The sequence below is a fragment of the Denticeps clupeoides genome, chromosome 18 (genome assembly GCF_900700375.1).
Source record: "Denticeps clupeoides chromosome 18, fDenClu1.1, whole genome shotgun sequence".
Classification (NCBI taxonomy): Eukaryota; Metazoa; Chordata; class Actinopteri; order Clupeiformes; family Denticipitidae; genus Denticeps; species Denticeps clupeoides.
The window spans coordinates 14991617-15019256 of NC_041724.1; the positions used below are offsets into that span (position 1 = coordinate 14991617).

The following is a 27640-nucleotide window of genomic DNA, read 5'->3' on the forward strand; positions in this document are numbered from 1 at the left end:
CTCATGGGCCACATCCAGCCTGGCGTACAATTACATCTGGCCCGCAAGATCATTTAATATGGATCTAATATGCATCTAATATGGCTCTAATAAAAAGTTAAGGTGATTTGACAAAATAATTTGCACTGATTGGTTGAATTTGTGTTAATTGTTGCAATCACAACATTGCAAATTCCTTGAGGGACTGGCCATGACCATAACTATGTCACTATACCCCATAATTTCAATTATTGAAAAGTAGGTCTAAAAGTAGGTTATCACATATTTTTTCGGTTTCATATATATTGCCAAGCAACGTTCACTGTGAAACCTGGCAGGCCTGTAGCATCTGACATTTTTCTCCAGCAGGCCACCCAGTGTTGTGGTAAGATAATAAGTAAAATTGTAGTTGTAATTGTAATCAGTGGGCAGTCGTGGCCTAGCGGTTAAGGAAAGTTGCCGGTTCAAATCCCAGAGGTGCCACTGAGCAAAGTACCGTCCCCACACACTGCTCCCCGGGCGCATTTCATGGCTGTGAAAGGGTGATGGTTAAAAGCAGAGGACACATTTCATTGTATCAATCACTTTTAATCATCTCTTCCATCTTGGTATCAGAGATGCCTTGTTGGTCATGCTATTGGTCATGCTTTTCAATTCACACTGCGCAGTGTGACCAGAAGGGTGCGGAGCTCCACTTTGCCATGCCACTTGCTGTTTTACTGGCCGCATCGCAAAATCGCTCTTCAGGCGTACATTCCATGAGCTTCTGTGGGGTTGTGAGGGTGGTGCATGGCAGTGATTGTGTTAAACACACCTACTTTCTGTGCTATAGAACGGTGGTTTCGCTGGATGCTATAACAGAGTCCAGATATAGGTAAGTGGACACTTGACTAGTCTGCACCGTCTCCCACATGACCAGGTTCCTAGTCAGGACCAGCGACTAATCACATTCAACTTACAACGTCCGCTACACAGGGATTTGTTGTAGTCAGTGGGCACTGAGCGCTGATTGGCTGACACTCCCATGATTCCCTTAACACCACTATTAATAAACATAGTATTGGCAAGGATTTGTATACAGTATTAAGATGTAACTAAAATTGTAATCATGAATCTTTCAATATCTAATTTCATTAAACCTTTTCCTTTTTTTTGTAATTAAATTATGTGACGCTGAAAAAGAACAAAGTACCATTAGAAACACAGTTCTCTTTTTTGCAGTTGATTGTAATTACTTCATTGCAAATCGTATGGTTAATATGTTAAATCGTTAGAATTGACTGCCTCACTAATGAATATATTCTTTGTACCAGGGGACATCCTGATGACTTTTTTTGTGATGAATACATGGTGAGTGAATGGGAAACAGCAGACCCACCTCTCATCATCATCACTGCTTCCGACTTCATCACTAGAGGAGGAGTACAGAATGGCCTTCATCAGGGCGCTACTCTTCCTTGCTGAGGGTGGAGCCACATCCTGACACACAGATGGAGGTGTGCATAAAGCAATGTTCATGTGTTTTAGAGCATCCTGGGTGTAAGTGGGTCTATGGTACCTGCAGTGGTTTGCCATCAAAATCATCCACAGTCTTTATGGATCTGAGGTGACTGTGATATGGGGGGTTCTCTAACCTGATGTCACCTGATGACAGGATACAGAAGATCACCAACATCCCCAGCCACACACACACTCTCTCTCTCTCATTCCTTAATTAAAACTGAGACTAGAAGAGAAGGACACACATACCTGAAAGGGGACTTACGCTGTTGCTTCCCCTTGACTGAGGAGACAAACTACACATACATACATTCACAGAATGAGCCCTGATGATACTCAGTGATAGGACTGTACAAATATATGGCGTGTGCAGGGGAGAACCCTACCTGGAGCCGGTTTTGCAGATCAGCTGTTCTCTGCACAGGAACTTTGATGTTGTTCTCTCAGGAACCTTCAGTCAAACACAAATGATACAAAGGTTTCTCTGTTTAAACATTTCTGTAGATTTTGGGTTGAAGCTTGTTATGACGTGATCAGAAGTACGACAAGGTCTGTCATGTTGCACAAGTCTGGAGGACACAGTTGCAAGTAAAAGTAAAAATATAAATTTATATAGAGAGATCAAAAGGATGTAGAGGTCCTGGAGGGCAAAATATCAAGCAAAGCTCTGTTGCATATTCCACATAACCAGGGACAAGAGAGGAACAGATCCGGCATGCAAATGTCATAAAACAGGCTACACTGTGCATATCAAACTGTCCAATGTAAAAATTTTATTAAAAAAAAACAAACAATCAGGCCCATTAATTATCTGAATAAATAATAAAGCTTTATTTAGTTATTGTTAAGAATTTTACAGCATTTGACCTGAAGTCCAGACTCCAGTCGGCTCTAAACAAGCTGGTGGAGATGTGAAATGAGTCTGGAGAGTTTTCTCTGTCAACAACAACCACATAAGCAGAGGTCTGAACATGAAAAGAAAGTGATCTGTGTGCCCACAGCGTGCTCAACTGCAGTCTTAACCTGTTCATGATACATCCTGACAGAGGAAGTCCCCACCCAGTGAAAAGGGAAGCATCACTAACCACACCTTTCCCACAGCCATTCTCATGTACCAAAAAAGAAAATGCATCCCAATTGCAGCATCAGGTTATTGCAGCTTGATGTCACATATGGATTATTATTCTGCCATATATTTTCTGCTCAATGCCATGCTGGGGTTAAAACTATTGAGATTTGAACTAATCCAGTGATGTCTGATTGCTCTATGTAAAAAAAAGTCAAGTTTTCATGACCAATCATGCATACTAGCCCTGCAGAATCCAAATCTTACAAAAAGTTTGAATTAGTATGAAGACTCTGCAGGGCTAGTATTACTACAAACCATATGCATGAAACCATTTCGACAAGATTCAAATACATGTTTTTATTCCAAAAATAATATGTTAATCGATGTAACATACTGTTAACATTACCTTGGATATTGTGTTCAAAGGGATCTTGTTGGTATTTATGTGTCAGATAGTGGTAAGGTACAAAATGAAACTGGAATGGAGTCTGTAATTTGCTGTTAAAATAAATAATTCTACACCCAAATGTCACCAAATTGTTAAACATTAACCAGCCAGAAAGGTTATAAATGTGTAACTGCATGAATGTTTGAAACACACCCTGGGGGGGCGAACCTCAGAGCTGGTGAAGTCCCAGAAGACATCGTCCAGCGTGGGAGACAGCGGGCTGGTGGCCATGTCTGACAGGGAGCTGCTGTGGGGGGCATCTCGGCTGGAGCGCAGGTTGGCGTTCTGAAATGGGCACAGCTCTCAGTTCATAGCAACATGCATACTGGTCACACTCACTCAGGATTTAAAAGAATTTACAAAAGTAAAGCAAAAATTTTAATACGAGAGTTAAGATCCATGCGGTTACATGTGGCAAAGATGGAGAAGATTAAGTGTGTTAGAGAACAGCGTGTAGAACAAATAAAATGCAACGCACATGCCCAAATCAGTGATCCCTCAAAATTTACATTTACATTAACGGCATTTACCAGACGCCCTTATCCAGGGTGACTTACAATCAGTAGTTACAGGGACAGTCCCCCCCTGGAGCAACTCAGGGTTAAGTGTCTTGCTCAGGGACACAATGGTAGTAAGTGGGGTTTGAACCTGGGTCTTCATAGGCAAGCGTGTTACCCAATAGGCTATGACCACCCCATATGCATTCAAAATGTATTCCTTGTCTCACAAAATGGAGTTTAATCAGGAAATATGCAACAACATTTTCAGCATTGTTGCATTTTTTTCTACAAATTAAAAAAAACATAGCTACATGCTGGAAGTCATGCACTCTTTCCTGCAGTGAATTCTTTTTTTTCTAAGGAATTCTAGAATACAGTACAACCAGCTTAAAGATGCATACATCTGTCTGATCTGACCTATTTTTTTCTCTTTTACATCATCACGAATAAGTTAAAATATTAAATACAATACAAAAGTCAAAAGCATGTGTAATGTAGGTCCATGCAGATAAGGTCAAAGTTGAAAGGGCCAGTATTAAGGGTTCACTCATGCATATTTGCTCATGGCTTCATGCATATTTAGAAGAAAATGAAGACATTAAGTCCACATCCATCCTCCCTCCAATGTCTGACCTGCCGCAATGCTGCCCTCTGCAGGTCTGGAGTACAGGGGCTAGAGCTGCTGCCGGAGCCCAGTCGTGGGACAGCGCATATGGGCAAGAGCGGCAGCACAAGTGGCCCACGACAGCCTTCCGGCGGGCGTGACCAGTCATCCATCTGAACAGCAGGAGCCACAGTGTTAACGTCTACACATCTCACAGAGCGAGAATGGGCTGTCCCCATCCCACAGAGGACACTGGGACATGAGAGGATCTCTCATTTTTCAGGGGGATGTAATGGACGCAGAAAAGCACCCAGTTTAACAAGTGAAGGTCAACACCTGTTTTTGGTCAGAAACCAAAACCGCATAAGTTTCATTTCATTTTAGAGGTTCCTCATTTTCACAGTTTCCTTCCTCCTTATGATGTCATGCAAATGAAAATTTAGATGAATTAGTAAAAAACAGAAAACCACTTGACCATCATCACTTTAAAATCACTTTAGAAGTCCTCTGATTGTTTAAAGTGGTGATGGTCAAGTGTTTTTTTTTTTTTTCTAATTCATCTAAATTTGCATTGGATGGCTTCGGGACTTATAGAAGTATCAGTGAGCTTAAGCTTTAAGAATGGAAAGCTGATCCATTTAAGACTTTTGTTGGCAATGTGACCTGTTGCTGTGTTATATTACATTATTTAACATTGTTACTATGCACCTTGTTTTTAGCGCTGTCTGTGTTCTTATTCTGTTATTCTTGCACTGCCTGTGTCCCACCTTTGCGCTTCATGTAGCCAGTTTGTCCCTCGAACATGTGCACTTTACGTCAGTCTGTAACTTTGTTTAAATGTTACATGCAGCACCAGGTTCCAGAGAAATGTTGTCTTGTTTCACTATGTACGGTCTAACATGTATGTGGCTGAAAAGACAATAAAACTCAATTTAAACTTGAACTTATAATGAAATCATCATTGAAATAACAGCTTTGACATTATGTCAAAGACATCTACGCATTTCGCTGCAGGGATGCTTACAGAAGAAACCATGCAAGCCAGTTAGAAGCTGCGCTTCAGAAGTTACAGTAGCATCAGGTCTGTCCTCATTCCAACACGTCCTGACAATGTTCTGCATTCTCACTGGTCTGTCCGAGTGTGTACAACGTGGAGAAATACCGCGCTGTGTTCCAGAGTTACTTTGCTGTATTTTGGCATCAGAAACAAAGTGTTGCTGAAAGTTCCACCTGCTGGTTATAAAGCAGGTTCCCTCTAAAGGGCAAACCACAGAATTGCCAGCTGGTCAAATCTTCCAACCTTTAAGACAGATGCTGAGCCGTTATAACGTACAGTTTGTACTGAATTTGTGCTGATTTGAAAGAGTTGCTGACTTCTGAACGAAGATTCGGAGGCAGCCAGTCAGGCGGAAGTGAGGGCCTGATTAAAATCGGCATTAAAATCTTTACACGCAGTGACACGGCGTGAACATCCGGCAGATTTATGGTACTGAGGTGTTTCCATTCATTTCATATGTGTGTCATTTTAGAAGGGAAAACACAAATATGTAAATTAACAAGAGCAGGAGAGAAAACTGGTAGTGAGTGACAGGTAGGTAGAGGTCAGGTGGAGGTCATAGTGGGCGCAGTGGTGACAAGTTACCGCTGTGTGCTGCTTGTTAGCGGGTGGGCGGGGCTTTGGTGTGGGTGTGGCCCTGGGGGGCTCACGCTGCTGTCTGTGGTCGTGTTGAAGAGACAGCAGCTGCGTCTGGTCTTTAGGCAGCGTGCGCTGGAGCTTCCTACCCTCAGACCTCCGCTACACAACACACACACACAGATCTCAGCACAGAGGACTTGCAGCGCACACGCGAACAATCACACCATGCGGCATATAAAAACAGAACACACACACAGAGCTCTGTGAACAAAATACCAACACACACATACACAAAAAAAGCAACACTTAAGATATACACACTCTGCGCAAGTGACGATGAATCAAGTGCATAAGAGACAAGAGCAAACACACCAATTACATACACACACACACACACAAAGACAGAAGCTGCAGCTCCAGCCCACTTTAGGAGAGTCAGATTCGGGTCGTGCGTCTGACCTGGAGCCAGAGAGCATTTCCCCTTGTGGGCTCACACAAATGCCGCTTTCTACCGATCAGATGTGTGTTTCTGTTCCCCAGTTGTATTTTTTTTAACACATCTTTGATTTCCACACATGCTGTTAAGATCCATTCGTTTTTCCTCATGACATTTTCCCACATATTGCAATTTGCGTATCAGCAGGATTCCAGCTTCTCCCGAGAAGCACGAAGAGGCTTTTAAGCACCCAGCTCAGGTGCTGCCAGAAGGTAATGGTCTCCTGCTGTGGTCAGCTTGGCGCTGACACTCATTAGCCTGTCCTTTGTGGGTTTATCACTGCTCCTCACTGCAGTCTATCTCCATTAGAGTGCACCAGCCATCCGTCTCACCAGGCCGCTCCCTCACCACGCCCGTTCGGTTCCTCCACCGCCCTGACATCCCAAAAACCCTCGCGTTTCTTTACCTGCTCGGCTGACGGGGCCGTCGGTCTCAGCGCTCGCTCAGTCTTCTGCCTTCCCGCTTCTTCCAGCTGAAACGCATCAAGAGAGAAAGCGGATCAGAGTCCGGCTCCTCATCACAGCACCCTGCTGACAGAATTCCAAGGAAAACTCTAAAATATTCAAGGACTGAATATTCGCTGTCTTGCACTACGCCCTCTTCTCTGAAATATTTAACACCGGTGGGTGGGGTGGCTGTGGTGCTGAAGATGTTCATAATCACGGGGAAGGTCTGTAAGACAAATGAGCATGTGGCCTGTGTGACCTTTGGTGACCTCACTTGAGAAACCTGTGTATTCATGTCAGCTGGGTAAAGAGAACTTAATCAACTGAAAATACTTTAAAATGCACATAACTAATATAACTAGTTTATTCAATATACTTATATCTTAACCCTGGAGTAGTAGTAGCCTAGTGGGTAAGACACTTGTCTATGAACCAGAAGACCCAGGTTTAAACTCCACTTACTACCATTGCGTCCCTAAGCAAGACACTTAACCCTGAGTATCTACGGGGGGAGACTGTCCCTGTCACTACTGGTTGTTAGTCGCTCTGGATAAGAGCGTCCGATATATGACATAAATGAAATGTAATGTAAAGGTGAGTTTTAAAAGACTGCTAAGTATATGAATGGAGATCATTTCATCTGTTATTTGCTTTGGATGAAAGTATGCACTAAATGGGCCAGTGGTGGCCTATTGGTTAAGGAACTCGTAATCAGAAGGTTGCCGGTTCGAATCCCGATCAGCCAAGGTGCCACTGAGGTGCCACTGAGCAAAGCACCATCCCCACACACTGCTCCCCGGGCGCCTGTCATGGCTGCCCACTGCTCACTGAGGGTGATGGGTTAAATGCAGAGGACACATTTCGTTGTGTCACCGTGAATATTTATGGAAGAAAAGGATAGTGATACGTACGTGATTGTAAGACGTGCAGCTAACATTAATACAGCCACAGAGAACAGGAAATACATTTTTACCTGTCTTCCGTCACTCTGCTGCTCCCTCACTTCACTCTCATCTCTCCACAGCATCTCATGCAGCTCTGGCCACTGAAAGCCAGACTCCTGCTGCTGCCGCCGCTGCTGCTGCACGGGGCACATGCCACACACAAAATATACATTTAAACAACACAAAGAGAACATCTCTCACAAAAGACCACAACTACACTACTCACAATAAGTTAGGGATATTGTTATTGACATGAGTGCTTTTCCTATTTGATCTGAATTTTAATGAAATAAGTAAAAGTTCCCTTTGATATTACTAATGATGTATGAGAAGAAAACACCATTTTTAGTTTAATATTTATTACCCCAAAAATGTAGACAGGGACTGCCCCAAATAGGAATATCTGACAATGGTCACGAGCAATATCTGACTGCCTGCCACCGTCCCGAAGGTGCGCCATGGCCAGGTGACTCTGCTCGTCATGGCTGTTAGAATGATGAACTTGGAATGACTTACTGACAATGACATCTTAATACCAACAGAATGTTGGCATTGATGCCACATTGAGAATGTGTCTCTCGCTATTTGCCCCTATTTGCACACGTATACACAATGAGACCATTACATGGAAAACACAAAATGAGGTGTGTCTATCAACCCAATACAATTACCTCCCTATCCCAAAAGTTTCTGAAGTGAAACAAACACCGTATGTGTCTCTCAAAATATCCCTAACTTATTTGGGGAAGTACACACAGTGCAACATTGTTCAGTTGTGGAACAACACAGACAAAACATCTAAAAACCGAACCAATAAAATGGACACATCTTCTACACAACACAAATATAAAGCATTTAAATGGACATTCGCCTGGCTAAAATTACAAACACAAAACTAATATATAACAGAAGCCATTAAACAGCTAACACGCTCGACGCATTGTGGACGCGTTTAACGCAGCGCTTCGCCTTACATCCTCCAGGAGGCGCCGCTGCTCGTGCTGCTGCTCGATCCTCTTCTGGCGCTCGGCGAGCAGCTGCAGCTTGTACTTCTCCTGCTGGCGGAGCTGCTGCTGCTGCAGCTGCTGCTGCCGCTGCGCCTCCGACCGACTGCGGTTCTCCTGCTGCAGGCGCAGGAACTCGCGGCGCAGCGTGGACTCGCCCGGCACGTTCACGATAGAGCTGCGGGGACCAGATCAGAGGAATATGACATCACATGCACATACGCCGCACCATCTGCTGTGTCTGGAACGTCACACGCGATGACACCACGGCCAGTGACAAGACGCGGCTAAAAAGGCCATGAAGAGGCTCCAGGCCTCCTGGTTCGGCATTAGGAGAGGTTGTACCTGGGTTCACCTTCATCCTCATTCAGCTCATCCTCCTCCTCCTCGCTGCCACTGTACTCATATTCCGTCCCATCTGTTTACAGGAATAAAAGACATGGCTCAGTCCCTGCAAACGGCAGCTCTTCTTCACATCCGGAAGTAATTCTGCAGATTTCTCCCTACTTCTGTCCCGAAATGACTGACTGTGGCGAAGGGTCAAGGGAATTCAGCTCTCTTCATCCCCTTTTACACATAAAACCAGTTCATGGGACACTGGATGCAGGGCGCACGCACACACACACCAATCATTTACACTTCACATGTACGCCATGTATCAGACACCCTTATCCAGAGCGATTTACAGGGACAGTCCCCCCCGGAGACACAGGGTTCATTGTCTTGTTCAGGTTTGTTCGCACACTCACACATGAACATGGGTGCTGCATATATATGTTTGGTCACCACTTCACCTAGCATATGCCTTTGGACAGCAGGAAGAAACCAAAGAACCTGGAAGAATTCCAATTATCTGATGGAGCAGCCGATTTTATGCAAAACCACCTGCCCAATGGGTAACGTAGTATTTTCTTTATTCTGTGATGAGTTCAATAAGAAGAAGAATGTGAAGGAGAAACACATCCCTAAAGAAATGGATCACGCTCACATGTAGAGTAATCCATGTCTACCTTCCCACGATGCCCTGTAGATGCTAATGAGAACACAATGGATGACCAAATAGCACAGTGGGTAACACACTCACTCATCTATGGACTGAAACATACTACCATACTACTGGGGTGGTAGTAGCCTAGTGGGTAACTAGGCTACTAGTTATGAACCAGAAGACCCAGGTTCAAATCCCACTTACTACCATTGTGTCCCTGAGCAAGACACTTAACCCTAAGTTGCTCCTGTGGGGGACTGTCCCTGTAACTACTGATTGTAAGTCACTCTGGATAAGGCCGTCTGATAAATGCTGTAAATGTAAATGTAACCTCAGTCACCTTTTTCTACTCTCTTCTTCCTGGTGCGGTCCAGGTGGTCCTTCAGCATGGTGCGCACTTGCCGTTCATTGGGCAGGTCTCTGATGAACGAATGGCGTAGCAGTGTCTCAGTTGTCGGTCGGTGCAAGTAGTTCTTGACCAGACAGCTGTCCACAAAGGTGTGAAACTTCCTAGACCTGCAAGAGAACAGAAATGCCAGTAATATCGTAGGCCTGTGGTTGCACTCTCTACGGCATTTTCTGCACAGGATAGTACACAGAATCAGTGCAATTAGCACCTTAAAGAGGAAAGTATTGGAATAGTTATTACTATCATTATGAACTTGTATTTAAAAAGTGTACAAAAATGTATGTATGTTGACCTTTTTTTTTCAGAATGCACAATATTATAATAATGCAATTCCTGTCCATCTCACTTACCATTTCCTGGACTTGAGTTTTGGTGGAGGATTCCGTGGAATGAGAAACAGAGCTCGCATTGGATGCATGTCACAAAGAGCTGTAGACACAAACACACACACATACACATACATACAGATATGAGAAAATGTTCAGACAGATTAATGGCTCATCAGAAAGCTTTGGTGTCACCACCTGAAGTGAAAGTGAAATCATTGTCGTTGTGGAACACAGAACAGCAAACGGTGGCACAACAAAATGTGTCCTCTGCTTTTAACCAATCACCCTTGGTGAGCAGTGGAGCAGCCACGACAGGCGTTAGTGTGTGCGGGGACGGTGCTTTGCTCAGTGGCACCTTGGCGGTTTGAGATTCAAACCAGCAACCATCTGATTAGGTGTCCGTTTCTGTTACCCGCTAGGCCACCACTGCCCCCAAGTACTCTGCGATGAGAGTGAGGGTGAGTAGATGAAGAAACATTGTTCCAGTGTTGCTATGTGATCAAAGCGAGGCAAAAAATGAAAAATCTTGTTTTGGTTCTATCCACAGGGGGGCGCTGCACTGTGCTGAGACTCACGTGGGGCTCCTTCTGCCATTTCCAATGCCGTGATTCCCAAAGACCACAAGTCACTCTGTACGGATGACAACACACACACACACACCGGTGAGGATGGACACACCGCGACTGGCGTGCAGCATGCATCAGGCGGGGCAGGTTTCTCCCGGCTCACCCTGTAATCGTAGGTGGAGTTGGGGTTCTCATCACAGGCGATGACCTCAGGAGCCATCCAGTACGGGGTTCCGATGAAGGTGTTCCTTCGACCAATCGTCCTGTCCAGCTGAGCGCTCACACCAAAGTCCACTGAGACAGAAAGAGACACAGCAGCATAGCTACAACCACATTGCACTTTCCACCTTAAAACATCTAATAAATCAAAGAAAGATGATTTTTACATTTTCAGCAAATTAGACTGAATCTTTGAATGGATTTTACAAGACAAAAGGCGGATAAACCAAATTATGAAGGAAAAAAAATGAAAGCTAGGGGTAGAGTTAGTTTTATGCTCATTACTGTCTTGCTACACAAGTTACAAAGTGAATACAATTAATCCTCATTAGGATATGAATACAAATCTGTGTGTGTGTGGGTGTGAAAATGTATTTAAGTGCGTCAGAGCTCTTACCCAATTTCACCTCTGCATTCTCCGTAAGCAGCACGTTCTGTCCTTTGATGTCTCGGTGAATGACATGATGGGAGTGGAGGTGTGAAAGACCCTGATAGAAAACACACACACACACACACATCAGATCAACGGTAGTGTGTCTTGAACTGAGTCGGCCCGGCAATCATTTATTGATGTGTGTTGATGAGGGTTGAACTGCATTATACATCTTTAAATGTAAAATTGAGTAGTCAAACTATTTTGCTGTGGCATGTATCTACCATCGTCTATGAACCAGAAGACCCAGGTTCAAATCCCACTTACTACCATTGTGTCCCTGAGCAAGACACTTAACCCTAAGTTTCTCCAGGGGGGGACTGTCCCTGTAACTACTGATTGTAAGTTGCTCTGGATAAGGGCGTCTGGTAAATGCCGTAAATGTAAATGTATCTTTCTATAAAAGCACATCTGTGAAATTACTACAATTTCACCATCATAATAAAATTCTGATTACTGGCTAACCTGTGGGAACCTGTCAACAACGTCTCATTTTATGAAGGTAAACAGAAATTTCTCACTAAGGTGTTTTACATTGTAAACTGCGGAATAAAACATAATACTATCAAGGTCATACTTGACTGACATATTGGTCCACTGAACTCACAGGATCAACTGAGCTCTGGTATTAGTGGCTGACTAATCATTTTTAGACCAGTTACATTGTTACAAGACCACATGTAAAAGTGGGTTAAATACAAACTTTAAAAAAAGTTCATCCACTAAATTACAATATACTCATTTACAACACAAGTAATAAGAAATATAGAGAAGAGCGATGTGTACAATCTGACCACTCAATCATAATTATAATACGAACTGTACAGACTGTGATACAGACTGTGTCTGGGTGGCAGCCTAGTGAGTAACATACATGCCTATGGTCCAGAAGAGCACAAAGTCATAGGTTCTCCAGGGGGACTGTCCCTGTAACTACTGATTTTGGGCCGCTCGGACAGAAATGGGAGAGGGGGCGGTGTGAAGAAGGCGGATGGGACTTGTCTCTCACACATACCCTGAGGACCTCTCTGCAGATGTAGGCAATCCAGTCCTCCTTCAGAGCGTTCCCTTTGGTCTTCTTCACCAGATCAGTAACCGATCCAGCGCCACAGTACTCCATTACCAGCTGTATACACACACACACACACACACACACACACACACACACACAGGAAATACCTCAGACTGTCCCTATGGCCTCTCAGAACACAGACACACACACACACAACCAACCCAAAGCTGGTCATCATGTCCAGCAGTGCTCTTCTTGACGAAGGCACCGTAGTAAGTTGCGATGTTCCTGTGGTGCGAGTATGACTTCAGCATGTTGATTTCCAGCTTGATTTCATCTTCCTCTTCCTGTCAAGACACAATAACATATCAGGCACATGATACTTCATCATGACCCACACACACACACACACTTACTTTCTGTTTTTACATTTTATTTTAAATAGAACTGCCTTTGTGCCTGAAATTTATGAAATGGTGACCTGCTGCTGGAAAACAAATATTAATCAGCTACTACAGCAGAGAAGAAATCCAGCTCTTCCCAGGACACATCTGGACAGACTGCAGCAATGTCAAAACCAGTAACAAGGTCTTTTCATTCAGGGTAGTGGCTCATTGATTAATCATTGTAAATTATTAATTGGTATTAACTGATTAACGTGTTCACATTTACGGACAGCCTACCAAAAATAGTTACAGTTTTATCTTAACTGCTATACTCACATTTTGTTAATTTTACTACTCTTATTATCGTTTTTATTTTTATTCTTTATATTCTGGCTGTTAATGTTGCTTTTTTCCTTTCTTTCTTTTCTGTCAGACTGTCACTCTGTTCTTTGCACCAGCCAATTAAAATAATTTAACAGCATTTATACACAAAGTCACACATATTGTATGCATCACAACCATCAAATACCATCAAATACAAAATATCAAATGGTTCAGTTCCCTATAGGTCTCTGGATGTGTGTCGGTATGGATGGTAGAAGCTCAACTGAAAGATGTGACAGGTCCCCTGACATGACAACTTCACTTTGTGAAATTATTTAACATTAATAGTCCTGCTTGCCTGTCAATGGTCCTGCAGTGGCTAGAAATGACGATAGTATGCTTTGTATGCTTTGGCCATTTTTCATCACCATTCAGAGAGCGACAGCTCAGACGGCCGGATCTGAAATTTGTCCCCTTATGACGTCATAAGGGGAAAGATTACCTCCCATTTTTCATGCTTTTTCCATCCACAGAATTTCCCACCCCTCCCCTCATGGCTTCCACACGTGGAAAGCATTGCAGATGTTCGGTGATTGGATGAAAAAACGCTGACATGACTTCCTGTCCGTGCCAAACATCTTGGTTGGTGAATGGTGTCGATGACATCATTTCCGCGAATGCCCCTTCAACTTCTACAGGCCGCTCAGCTACACATGCCGCGTCCTGGAGAATTCTCATTGTGGGACTGGCTAAAAGTGCCAGTAATTCTGCACCAAGGCTGAATTTCGGAAAGAGACTTTAGATACAGTATTAGGGGACCAACAAGGCCGATATAAAAGCAAGAAAATTTCATGTTATGGGACCTTTAATAAAGTGCACGTCTTTATCCTCTAGAGGCCCCGCCACGCTACATGCTGAGTCATCAGAGTGACGAGGCTCCCATGTGAAACGTCTGGAAAATATTTCCTGCAGCGAGGGCCCGCCAGCCATAAGGCGTCCGCAGGGCTCTGTTCCCTTTAAAACCTGAGAGGAAGAGTCTGGGGACGTTCGGGGACGTGGGGTGGTGGTGGGGGGGGTGAAGCAGACAATGCAGCTGGGGCAGGAAAAGGAAAGAGAGATGGAGAGAAATCCCTCGTTTCCTTGACGGCACGGAGCCGGTGGAGCAACAGAGGCCAGCATTTCAGAAGCGAATCCACTGCATTTATACTTTTTTTTAACCCTAAAAAATAACACAGTCTGGTTCAAACATTTCAAGCACATTGTTCCTTACGCCACTGATGCTGCTCTCGCATCCACCAGAGGGCAGTTCAGAGTCCAAACACTCCAACCTTCTCCAACAAACATGGTGACTGTAATGGTGCTCATCATATTGTAATAATCTAGAAGGCTGCGTGAACTGTGAGACCTGCAGACCAGAAATCCAGGTTTGTCTAAAGCCATCTCTCATTCCTAGAGCGTCATCATTCCCAGCAGTAATATCAGCAGAGTGGAGGTGGAGGTTTAGACGTTCTGACAGCTCTAGCCAGAGCAGATGTCTTAGCAGATGTCACTTCAGCTTATTCCTCCAAATCTATCTTTCGAGATGCTCCATTATCCATCCTACTTCCGCTCTGAGTGTCCACGTCTCAGCTCACTCCAGATACAATATAAATGCTAAGTGCAAAAGCATTCTTGAGGAACTTTGCTCCTGATCCTAGTGCTGACGTCCTGTCTACTTATTCCATCACAGTTCTGACTATCAAACAGTATTTTACATTACAATAATGTCTCCTAAATACATTCAGACAGACACACACTCACACACTGCTTTAGCTAAATGGATAATGATAATGTCACAAGGTGATGTCAGCAGGATGAAGACCATGATGGACAACGGCCCCTCAGAGTGACATTCAGGAAATGATAGGCCAGCAGTCTGTGTCAACCTTCCACAATCACAGTGGTCCACACCGGACACGGCACCGGCGCCGCACTTACCTCCGTCACGTCCATGACCTTTATCGCAGCCAGCTGTCCTGTCTTCACGTGTCGTCCCTGCAGAGGAGAAAAGTGAAGAAGACTGAACACCTCCAACTGTCGCAGTGGCTCAAAAACACTAAACAGCCTTATAACCCCCATTAAATAATACAATAGGGTAAAGAGGTGAGGAAGTAAAGAAGTAAGTATAATATCATAACACTTCAATGTAGGAAGTGGCATCGGTGCGACCGAGGGGGCACTGATGAAGACCTTCATGCTGTTTGTTAGGGGTGTTGAAATGTCCTCATAATCTCATAATGTCATAATAATGATAATCTCATAAAGTATAAAAATTCTCATTAAAAAGTAGCAACTGGGGCAGCCTGATCTGAGAACAGCTCTGCTCCGGGTAGGAGTTTGGATTTGACCACGTGGTTGTTTGAAAGGAACCTGATGCCACGAACACCAGACAAATGCCTGGTTCAGACGTCCATGTGAACGAGGCCTTGACTCTCATCTCGCTGAACTATTTGAAAACATAATGTGAAGTCATTTAAAAAAATTGATGGGAAAAATTCATGATGCATCGATGCATGGAGAATCGTAATCGAACTGAATTGTGAGACAGTGAAGGTTTACACATAAAAGAAGCGTGAATCACATGACCTTTTTGAGCTTGTGGGCGACCAGGGGGATGGAATAAATGGTTGAAACCTTGACCACGTTCTCGAACCCCCTCATGGCAACAGTGTTCCCTGATAGCACAGCACATGCAGCCATGTATGTGTCAGCACATGCTTTAAAACAAGCAGAGGAAGAGGATGCTAATCCTGCCGCTTTCAGCGAGGCGAGGAGCTGCTGCCGTTTCACAGATAAATGTGGAAAGATAACGTGTGTGCAAAACCGCAATAACCCGAGATTTTACCAGCTGACTGAGAAGACGAATGGAAAAAAGACACAAGAAAATACCTCGGGCTTCTCGTCAAACACACTGACAACGGTTTAAAAGTGCACGTAGTTGTTCAGCTGTTTAACGCTCCAAACGGTACTACTTCCTCCTTCTCTTCCTCGCCATTTTCCCTTTTCTTCAGAGTTATGGCCTTTTTGTTTGTTTTCCTCTCTTTTATGTCCCATGACACTGGTGATTGTTATCAGATGCTTTGGGGTGGCTGAGGAGTTTGCCTGGTGCCGAATGAGAACATGGTCCCTCCGGATGCAAATGTCCACATGGTTTATCAGGCCGGGCTCGGGTGAGACTGCCATTTAAAAAACGAGAAAGTCAGGAGAGTGAGTGACCAGGACCGTGTTGGAATGACAAAAATGCTGACGGGAGAGTCAACATCCCATTTCTACATAAGAACGCTGCCACTGATCAGCACATGTGACAACTGCCGCGCACCAGGCTCTTCCCCTCCGAGATGTGAGATTTGCTCCACAGAGAAACTCCTGACCTCAACACCCGAGACCAGCAGCACGGGCGGGACACCACGTCTCCTCCCTTAGAGCATGTGATCGCTGATGGCTTCAAGGTTGTGATTTATCGCTCTCATGAGCGATGATGTCTGATAGGAATGAGACGTTAGCCGGGGTTTGACAGGCGTCATATATCTGAGTTACCGATGCAGTGAAGAGATGCGGCATCTACAGCATCATTACCCTCGTGACAAAGAATAAGAGAGAAACGATCGCAGTACGAGGAACCTGCTTGACCCAACATGGTCCAAACAAGCAGCGTTGGGCTGCTCACGGTTCCTCTTCTCTCCTTACATCCACAACGAGAACCCTCCTCTGCTGTCAGGACAGAACAGATCGCCAAACCGCTAACTGCTATGACATTTCAAATCACGGCAAAAATATTTTGATATTTTGCTATATGGTATATGCATATGTGTGTATGCATACATTGTAAAAAGTAAAGAAATAATTATGTAAGAAATATAAGGTGTTTGAAGTGTGATGTAACAACATACAGAGAATTGAATTAAAACCACCATCCATCCACACTAAACACACACCTGATGTGTCTTCAACAACCACAAATCTTTATAGCTACAGAGTGCAAAATACTGTAAAAAGTGTAATATTTTTCTTGTAATAAAAAGTTGAAAAAATTGCGTATCTATTTATTTATTTTAATCAGAGGTGGACCCACCTGCAGTGGGCATTTTAACATTTTGTAAGAACAAGTAATATTTAATGAATCTTTTATAAATATTTATAATAAATACATATTCTGTTTATCAATAAATATTTGGGCTAATTTTAAAATAAATAAATGTTTGAACATACCTCTTAAAATAAATAAATATTTCTAAATGTAGGTCATGTGAGAGGACAGTACAGGACTGTGTTCTTTCTCAGACACTCATTCATACAGCGAGTCTCCAGTTGCCCGACACAAAGGAACCGTTATGTTCACCAGTGACAGTAGAACAGCACCGATTTGTCTGGCAGATTTCACTCTCCAGATTCTTCACCGCTGACTTCATTCAGAGGAAACAGTGGCAAGGGAAGCAAACGGTGGCATAACCGAAAAAGGTCCCAGACCATCGCAGAAAATACGAGTTACCTTCAGTTCCCTTTAACTGTCTGCACACAGACTGAAGCAAATGTTATCAATGTAATGTATAATATAATGTAAAGTATTACCCAATGTAATGTATAATATAAAGATATAATATAATATAATATGAAATGAAGAGATGTTCGAATTGAATTTCAAAATTGATAAAAAAAAACAAAAAAAACACAACGCAGGTATCCAACGCAGGTATCAGATGCTTTTGCTGAATATTTTTCTTAATTTTATTGCTCATTAAGGAACAAGTTCCATTCTGAAAGTTGAACTGCTCTTCCCTCTGTATTGTTTGGCAAGGCCAGATTAAATCTCTCCGGCCACATCCACGTTCACTCAGCCCGTGCACAGAATATATTGTCATACACAACCAGCCATTTACGTCGTAGAATAAAAACGAAGACTCAAATGTCATTTTGTATTTATGGCTTTTCAAAGCAGTGAACGTCTGCTGTGGTGGCATCATTTCACAGTCTTGGCTGAATTTAGACAAAGGGGGTGAATTTCCAACAGTCCTGAACGAGTTGCTTGTGAGGACTTGTCGCTGCTTACTGATCATCTCATGACAATGGTGTGCAAAGCAGTCATGAAGGTAATGAGAGGTGACTCTTCAAAAAAAATTCCTGTATTAGATTCATCAAAGTTCATTAGTTTATCAAAGTTCAGTTGGAACTTGATCAGGAATACCTGCCTAAATTCAAAAAAAGGGACTGACGGACAAAAAAAAGTGCACAACAGACTGTTCCAGACTCATCATGTAACCAGCAGGCATTACTGATCAACACTGAAATAGACTTATATCTGGGAAAAAGAAAAAAAAAACCCAACAAAAACACATGGGTCAAGTTTTATCCAAGTAGGTCAGACATTCGTCATCTTCCTCTTTCCACAAAACCCTCAGCAGACTGAGCACAAGACAACTACCACATTGTGGGATTGAAATGATTTGAAAGAAAAACTGTAGCACTGCATGAAATTGTGCTACAACTGTATTAATTTAAGAGTTCAGAGTTCACGATGAACCTTGATACCAAACCAAGAGATGTGACATTTACACGACCCATTCCACCAGCGACTGGATACGGAGTCACATCCCGACCCAAACATGACCGTCTGGGACAGGAATTGTGTGTGTGTGATCTAACGTGAAAGCTGCGTCACCATATCAACAAGCAAAATCCCTGAAGTGCCCACAGCAGCCTGGAGAGAGAGAGAGAGAGAGAGAGAGACGCGACCCACCACTCAAATGACCACGAAAACAACAGTCTTTCATCCCATTCTGCCCTGGTCCTTCCTGTTATTCTCCCCGCCATGCTGCACAACGCCATGCTCCGAGCGAGGGGCTTTCACCTTATACTGGGGAACGTGAGGAAATCCCCGCGACAGAAATATCCTCCGCTCAACTCCCGTCCTGGGGGGTCCTGAGGTTATCTGGCCCTCAAGGAACCAGGCGAGTCTCTGTCCACCGCAGCCTGTCATCCCCTCCGGGGTCATTTTCTGATGATGAACACGTTTCCTTTTCCCTCCTGCAACTCTAACCAGTTATTAACTACATCACGCTGGAAACTACAGAAAAACCAAACATAGCGGGACTTCAGACGTGGAGATGAAACAGAGCAGCGAGTTCCCAACTGGCCCTTTAGACCTGCTTCCATGCTGGTGTTGGTGAATTTGGTTTATTGTAAGCTTACGATCAGCAGTTGGTGATGACGGCAACTTCCTGTCGCGCGTTGGCATTGCTGATGGTGGGGTTGTGCAACATAAAACATGCCCCCTTCAGCTTCAGTAACCAGGCGACAACTCAAAATGTGAATGATGAAACAGAGTTCTAACTTCAATAATGTATGCAAATCATTAATATCACAATGTTTAAAAAATATATTAATGTAGCAGATAATAATAATTCTACATGAGCCGTAGCTGATAACAATAACCTGTGTAGACTGTGTAGTAAATATGCTTTTTGGAAGCAGTGAACAGGTATTATATGATCGTAAAAGGCCGGTTTTCACTAACTGGGGTGTTTATATGCAGCGAATGCAACCACATGATTCGCTTCTATAATTTGTCCTGGATTTCGAGCCAGAACACTGAAATTATTGTCCAGGGGTGAGTCGGTGTTATCCCTCTTTCCAACACGACTCTCATGGCAACGATCCTGAGCCCCTTGTTCATGATACGTCATCCCACAGCTAGTCCCAGCCCAGATTTCTTTTCCCCTTAAATATTATTCCACAATATTATTAGATGGCAGCCACTAGGGACATCTAATACTGGGGCCTGGGTAAATGGTGAGGGTGGAGTCAAGAAGGACATCCGGCGAATAACTTTTGCAAACATTTTTATGGTCTAAGAACACTGATGTGATCAGATGCCTGCGCTCAAAATTTGCATTTATTTTTTTTCTCTATGTTCTTTTGCTACTGATACTCTTTCTGCTGCAACTCTGGGTCAGCAAATGGGTGGTAGTAGCCTAGTGGGTAACACACTCGCCTATGAACCAGAAGACCCGGGTTCAAATCCCACTTACTACCATTGTGTCCCTGAGCAAGACACTTAACCCTGAGTTGCTCCAGGGGGGGACTGTCCCTGTAACTACTGATTGTAAGTTGCTCTAGATAAGGGTGTCTGGTAAATGCTGTAAATGGAAATGTAAGCAAATCAGCAGAGCCATTGTTTTGTGTCATATAAGGAAGCACCACTAGATGGAGCTGTCTGATTGTAGAGCATGTGAGGAGCTATCACGTGGTTAAGATCGATAGATCTGCAGGGAATGTTATGTATAGATTTTGTGGTCTAAAAATTTTATTGCAGACTACAAAGACCAGCTGCATGAATAAGAAGTCATGAAAACTTCACATCAACTTGAAATGTTGTCTAATTCACATTAATATACAAATGCTTCAGAAATGAGGCCATCTACTGATCATCGATCAATATGTCAGAAGTTTATCCAGATAATAAAAGAAAACGGATGAGGCTATGAAAAGAGACAAACTGCCGACTGTGAAAATGCTGGACCTCTTGACCGCTAATACATCAGATTAGAGCGAAAGAACAAATAAAACAGCAGCAGACAGAAAAGGTCACACAAGACAGTACGAGACACAAAGAGCAAATCATTACATGACCATCCACTTCATCTGTGATGTATGAAGTCGTCCTGTAATTCCTTGTTGACTTAGGGGCCTAGAGGACTCGGCAAGAGCGGCTAAAGGTCACCAGTCTGCCCGGACGTGAGGGACCAGCATGACTTCTCTTTTCGCGACAGCCGTGCCATTTTCTGTAACCCTCACTCATCTAGCGCCGACTCAGGCACCCCGTCCATCAGCCCAGCGCCTGAGTTAATCACGGACATGGAGCCCCATGCTCCCTAACCAGAGGACAGAACAGAAGGAACAATCACTCTTCCCACAGCCCAGCTGAAGCCTGGCTGAGGACAATAAAACAGGAAACGCCAAAATGATGGGCTTTGTCGATTGCAAAGAACACAAAAATTCTGTTCAATGGAAATAATCCAACTCCAAACCATTAACATGAACAGAGACGGTTAGCAGTTAAAAAGTCCCAAAGTCTGGGCTTTTTCAGGGACTTTTTCAGGAAAACACCAGCAGATTCCCAGTGAAAGTTTACGGCGCAGACTGGAGACAAGCATGTGCAGGAAAAGGCCTCCATTCACCTCGGGCGCGGCTGCTGTCAGCAGGGGCTCGAACCGGGGACAACACAAGAAACTCCAAAACCCAGCAAAATCCCCAATACAAACACTCATTACGAATGCTGACTAGTTTTAGATATGAACCTTTCTTTTCTTTTGAATTATTTTTTTGTTAGCTTAGTCCAAAAAATTCTGCTTTTCACCATTTCAATTAGAATCTTAAGCATAACCATACAAGAACACACACGCACACACACACACACACACACCACATGCATTCAGCTCTGGAAAAACAAAGGGGCCACTGGTTTCTCGATTCATGGCTATAACAATTGTGATTATACAAATGTGATTCAGTTCTGAGATTATTGTTAAATAATATGAAAATGCATTTTTAATTTCGGGAGGGATGCAAAATAATGTTTCCCAAAACTACATTATGTGTGTGTGTGTGTTCTTGTATGGTTATGCTTAAGATTCTAATTGAAATGGTGAAAAGCAGATTTTTTTTTGATGGAGAAAAAGGTGTGTTGGTGTTAAAATTGAACAAAAAATGCATAAAAAACGCTGCTGTAAAAACATGGATAAAAATGATCGCTTTTTCCTCGCCAGAGCCGTATTTGTATTAGTGTATCTCTCTCTTTCCATAACTTGAGCTGCAGGCCATTTTAAACTCTGTTCTCAGAGGATCCTACACACCCAAAGCCTTCAGTTCAGTGGGTGAAAGTTAAAGGCAGGGAAGGACGGAGCAGCGTTGCACACTTTCCTGTTAATGACAGGCGCCGCCAGGAGGAAATTTCTTCACATCTTCGGAGAAAGTGGTTGCAACACGTAAGATGGTTGGGTTTGGTGTAAAAAAAAATCCCAGAGCAGGCTTCTGAAGGCCTGTGAACCGACGCAGATAAGGAAATGGGCTCCACCCAAAGTGTGTGTGTGTGTGTGTGTGTGTGTGTGTGTGCGAGCTGCCTGCTGGAAACCACATGTGCTAATTTCGGGTAACACTGGCTATTTATGTAGAGCCCCAGCAGCTTTACTTTCTTGCCAGTGAAGTTTAATGACACATAATGATCCCAATGGCTGACGTCCTTGCAGCAGTATGTGCGTGTGTGTGTGTGTGTGTGTGTGTGTGAGTGTGTTCATCCAGACACTGCGAGTGCATCATGAACAATGAACAATGCATCAATAATGGCACCATTAGCGAGAAGGAGGAGAAGAAGTGGTGAATAAATAAACCAAACTGACCTTGTAAACTTGCCCATATGTGCCATTACCAACCACTTCCACCAGTTCAAAAATGCCTGCTGGGTCCTGAAATGAAGGAATAAAGGCTGCATGTTCACACTGGGTGTCGCAGTGCACTGGAAACTAAACTAGGACAAAACAAACAAGCATCTCTAACATGCAGTAAACAGCACAAAGGAATTAAAGAGCGGCGCGCATGCGCAGTGCGCGCCGAACTCTAACGGGACTTGAAGTTGGAGGAGCAGCAAGTTAGCCGAGCTGCCCGGCCGCGGAGAGGCCGGGACGGGGCAGAGTTGTACCCGCAGCGCCGACAGGTCGATGGAGTCCAGGCTCCGGTTGACGCCGGCGCTCTCTCTCGCCATGTCGCCGAGGTGTCGCTCCGCACCGCGTCTGCCCCGCTGCGCCGCAGCCTGTCAGCGGTCCATGCTTCCTTCTTCTGGTGGAGGACGCGACAAACACAGGAAACACACACACACACACACACACACACACACACACACACACACGCTCAGGCATCTCTCTCCCCCTAGTGTAGCAGGGCGGGTTGTCACTTTCTCGTCATCAGATAAAGCGAAGAAAGACAGGGGACCTTCAAACCAGGCTGAAGGCTCCTCAGACGTCCTCACATCAGTCCTGAGTGTTTTTGTTACTTTTAACCTGAGTTCATGTCTTCCTGCTGGTTAACTGGTAATCCTGCTTTATCTCTTGTCCTCAGGGTGGTCACTGGGTCATTCCGTCCAGAATGTTGTCCTGCTCGGTGACACGGTGCGAGTAAAGTGATGCTCGAACTGTCTGTCACCGTGTCACTTCACTTTCACCAGGTATCTGGCTTGTCCACTAGTTTGCCCTTTGTTATCACTAGTTTCTCCATTTTGCTTTACTAGTGACATAACAATTGGTAATTTCCTACTAGTAGCACTTTTTGTATGACTAGTTCTAGCTTGCACTAGTAAGGCTGCACTAGTAAGGCTTGCACTAGTAAGGCTGCACTAGTAAGGCTTGCACTAGTAAGACTGCACTAGTAAGGCTGCACTAGTAAGGCTGCACTAGTAAGGCTTGCACTAGTAAGGCTGCACTAGTTAGGCTGAACTAGTAAGGCTTGCATTAGTAAGGCTGCACTAGTAAGACTGCACTAGTAAGGCTGCACTAGTAAGGCTTGCACTAGTAAGGCTTGCACTAGTAAGGCTGAACTAGTAAGGCTTGCACTAGTAAGGCTGCACTAGTAAGGCTGAACTAGTAAGGCTTGCACTAGTAAGGCTGAACTAGTAAGGCTTGCACTAGTAAGGCTGCACTAGTAAGGCTGAACTAGTAAGGCTTGCACTAGTAAGGCTGAACTAGTAAGGCTTGCACTAGTAAGGCTGAACTAGTAAGGCTTGCACTAGTAAGGCTGCACTAGTAAGGCTGAACTAGTAAGGCTTGCACTAGTAAGGCTGCACTACCTTTAATGCATTTGGTGAAGACTTCATACACTGACAAGGTCAGGGCATAACTAGGCGGGGCATCTAATTCATTGTAGCCAGTCAACCATGGGTGGGAAAGTCGGTTTTGTGTGTAACTTTTTTACTGAGGGGGGTGGACCGCCCTCTCCCACCAGTACAGGTGAGTCCAATGTTCACTTTCTGGTGAGGTGACAGCACGTCCTCGCGTACCAGAGCTGGTGTCTGTTACCAGTATATACAGCCATGTAAGGGTTCTTGCCTTATCAGTGTGATAATGACGGGGCAGTGGTGGCCTAGCGGTTAAGGAAGCGGCCCCGTAATCAGAAGGTTGCCGGTTCGAATCCCGATCTGCCAAGGTGCCACTGAGGTGCCACTGAGCAAAGCACCGTCCCCACACACTGCTCCCCGGGCGCCGGTCATGGCTGCCCACTGCTCACTCAGGGTGATGGGTTAAATGCAGAGGACAAATTTCACTGTGTGCACTGTGTGCTGTGCTGCTGTGTATCACATGTGACAATCACTTCACTTTAGACTTTAATGAACAATCTGTTAATTTTATCATTGGACCGGCCGACTAAGAACAAACTCACAGTTTATTCATGGAAAAGAACTGTGGGGAATTTTAAATAATTCCCGGATGCTGGGGAAGGGGCAGAGCTAAGGGTTTATTGGTAACTGTGTAATGATTTATAAATGTATAAATGAATGTGATACCATGTATTTGAAATATTTTTAAATGCATATTATTATGAACCCTATTTATAAATAATGCTTGACTAAATCAGTAGAACATATCTTGGAATTGGAATATTGAATAAATATAGCTTTAATATAAATATAGATTTAATTTTCACTGAGGCACTACATGTACACTTTAATTGTGATATGCTTTAAATGAGCTGTGAGAATCATGAACAAGGGTGGTAGTGAACCAGAACCAGGTTCAAATCCCAAAGACAAATCAAAGACTGTCCCTGTAACTACTGACTGTAAGTCGCTCTGTATAAGGGCGTCTGATAAATGCTGTAAATGTAAATGTAAACGAGGCTCAGGGAGAATGACATTATCTCCTATTTGTGGTCTGTAAAACAGGTCAGGTGTGGACGTGATGCGGCTCCTCAGGCCGCTCGGCTTGATGTGTTATGTGTAATAGCTGCTGTGATGGCAGGGAATGAAGGGGCTTCTGCTTGGGGTTTTGCTTTAAACATGATAGGTTCACTTTTTTGCATTACAATACAAATCATTTCAAACTTCAGCTTCAATGTCATTTAAAAATGTGACTTGGTTTAGTGTATTCACAGCAGCATTCACACATTCATATTTTTTTTGCTTGGTATATGATCTCAACTTGACATTGTCCCAAAGTTTATTTCTACATAAAAAAGGACATATGTCCCAGCAGCGCATAAAAATGTTCCTTACAATGTAATTACATGACTCTGGGAATCCTCTGCTGCGTCTCCTCCATGACTCCACAGTGCCAGGCGCATAATTCTCCAGCAACAGAGAGCCTGTGCAGAGTGACGCACCTTTTCACTCCAGGCAGAATGCCACGCTTGTGCGCTTCGGCAGGGACGAGAGCGAGAAACACACTCACGGGGTGTAGCTGCGCCCGCTCACACACGGCCAGTGTTGTGCCAGTGAAAGGCCGCATTCACCCTCGCCTTGACAACAAAAACACTCCCGGCCATTCATCCCGGACGGAATCGGAGATGATCTGGTGGCCTGGCCCAGGATTCCTGCTGCACGGCCTGTCGAAACGGGAATTGGGTGTTCAGGGTCCTTCTATACATCCAAGTTTTGCTGCAGTTCACCACATCACCACACCCTGAGTCATTTTATATGTACTTTTCATTACAATATATTATTATTTAGACTCTCTTATCCAGCTTGACTTATCGGTAGTTACAGGGCCACAAATTTAATATCATATTATTTTTTTAGCCGTATTTTTCCTGTAATTAAAACATAATTCTATGCTATAAAATATGGATAATGTGGCATATTTTAAAACAGTAACACAGGAGACACAGGATACAGTCTGTCTTCACAAGACAGCTTGGGAGAATTGGACCAACAAGGTTCAACAATAAGTCAGCGGATTGTAAAATGTCAGGTCGGCTACAACATCCTCATACCTTCTTTTCATGTGGCAGTAATACAAAATCTTCTCTGCAAAGCTTCTTTTGAAAGTGAATTTTTTTTCCGTTTCCCTCAGTGCATTAAATTGATTATATTATTTTAGTCAACTGAAGGCCAAATTGTCCAAAATCCTTATTAATAAGGACTTATTGCAACTGAAACCATTTGATTGGACTGAACTCCCAGACCTCTATTTGGTGCTATAGGAGTCAGTGCGTAAGTTGAGGGCAACTCTTGATTAGCTTTTTTTGTATTTTTTGCATGTGAAGTTGACTTGTGCTCACCTTGCATGATCTCACTGGTTCATGGTTCCAGGCTGAGCACTGAAATCGTGGCACCAGCACCAGGAAAACTGCTGCACAGGTTCCCATTTTTCTGGTCCATGTAGCAACAGCATTAACATGTCAAGCAACGAGACAGCAAAACGTTTTTTCTGTTTAAGCAACTATAAAAATGAATTCACATGATCGCTGCATTTGCAAATTAAGAACCTATAAGCAGTTGTCATGGACTGACTCCGGAGGGGGCAGTCCGGCTCCGCAATTCGGGCCGGAGCTTCGTAGAGTTTTCTTCATGGTTATCCCCGTTTGTAAAACCAAGTGAATGTTTCCTTCTCTGCACCATGCCGGCGTGACAGCAGTAAATGTGCAGACGGGTAAAACAGTCCATCCTCCAGTGGCTCAGCATCTGCCCAGTGGCCGGAAGACTGTGCCCATGGGTGTCTGTGTGGGTTTCAATAATCTTTCTGTGTAACTGGAGAAAGTTTCCTTAATAAATGAATAAAATAAAATTTATAAATTATAAATGCATGTTATATGTACTTTCTGAATGTTGCAAGATTTTTTGTGAGGTGTTTTCAATGTAATTGTTGAATGTTACAGGTTTTTAGCAGTTATCTGTATCATTTTTTTATTACCATCCCAAAGCAAGTGATAGAAACGTTGACTGATGCTGACTGATGTAACAGCAAGTGTGTTTTGCCTGTTTCATTTCAGACTTTCACTTCTACAAACCATGTACTTGACTTAAAGCAGAGTTACCCAAGGTAAAATTTTACTCCAGCAATTGTAAAAGTTTTCTATTTAAATATCTATTTGAGAAAGAATACAAAACTATTTGCCTTCAAATGTACTTAAGTGTCAAAAGTAAAGCTAAAGTGATTTATTGCGGCTCTAAATTTTTAATTTACTGGTTAAATCAACTCATTTTAGTACACAGGATTTTTTTTATGGAATGCCATTAGTTACTCTGCCACTAATTACTATTAAAATGCTCACATACTTACATTTACGACATTTCTCAAATGGCACAATCAGTAGTAACAGGGACAGTCACC

At 43.6% G+C, this 27640-nt stretch overlaps 1 protein-coding gene across 8 annotated transcripts in view; it reads right to left on the bottom strand.

The window, feature by feature from the left end:
- The window catches only part of LOC114767913 (misshapen-like kinase 1), a 36902-nt gene extending 13362 nt beyond the window's left edge, over positions 1–23540 (bottom strand). The window contains exons 1-21 of one of the 8 annotated variants that reach the window (XM_028959804.1): positions 23023–23538; positions 22724–22789; positions 15270–15326; positions 12804–12929; positions 12586–12696; positions 11535–11625; positions 11082–11212; positions 10928–10982; positions 10374–10452; positions 9955–10130; positions 8972–9044; positions 8597–8804; positions 7652–7759; positions 6639–6704; positions 5743–5895; positions 4130–4273; positions 3165–3281; positions 1866–1930; positions 1729–1775; positions 1538–1623; positions 1358–1458 (exon numbers count right to left, since the gene is read on the bottom strand). In XM_028959804.1, the coding sequence (XP_028815637.1) occupies positions 1358–1458; positions 1538–1623; positions 1729–1775; positions 1866–1930; positions 3165–3281; positions 4130–4273; positions 5743–5895; positions 6639–6704; positions 7652–7759; positions 8597–8804; positions 8972–9044; positions 9955–10130; positions 10374–10452; positions 10928–10982; positions 11082–11212; positions 11535–11625; positions 12586–12696; positions 12804–12929; positions 15270–15326; positions 22724–22789; positions 23023–23085 (2123 nt within the window). In that variant the 5' untranslated portion in view covers positions 23086–23538. Of the gene's footprint in view, positions 1–1357; positions 1459–1537; positions 1624–1728; positions 1776–1865; positions 1931–3149; positions 3282–4129; positions 4274–5742; positions 5896–6638; positions 6705–7651; positions 7760–8596; positions 8805–8971; positions 9045–9954; positions 10131–10373; positions 10453–10927; positions 10983–11081; positions 11213–11534; positions 11626–12585; positions 12697–12803; positions 12930–15269; positions 15327–22723; positions 22790–23022 lie in introns of all 8 variants that reach the window. The other 7 variants (XM_028959803.1, XM_028959808.1, XM_028959810.1 and 4 more) reach the window with 7 other exon arrangements.
- Positions 23541–27640: the final 4100 nt, after the last annotated feature.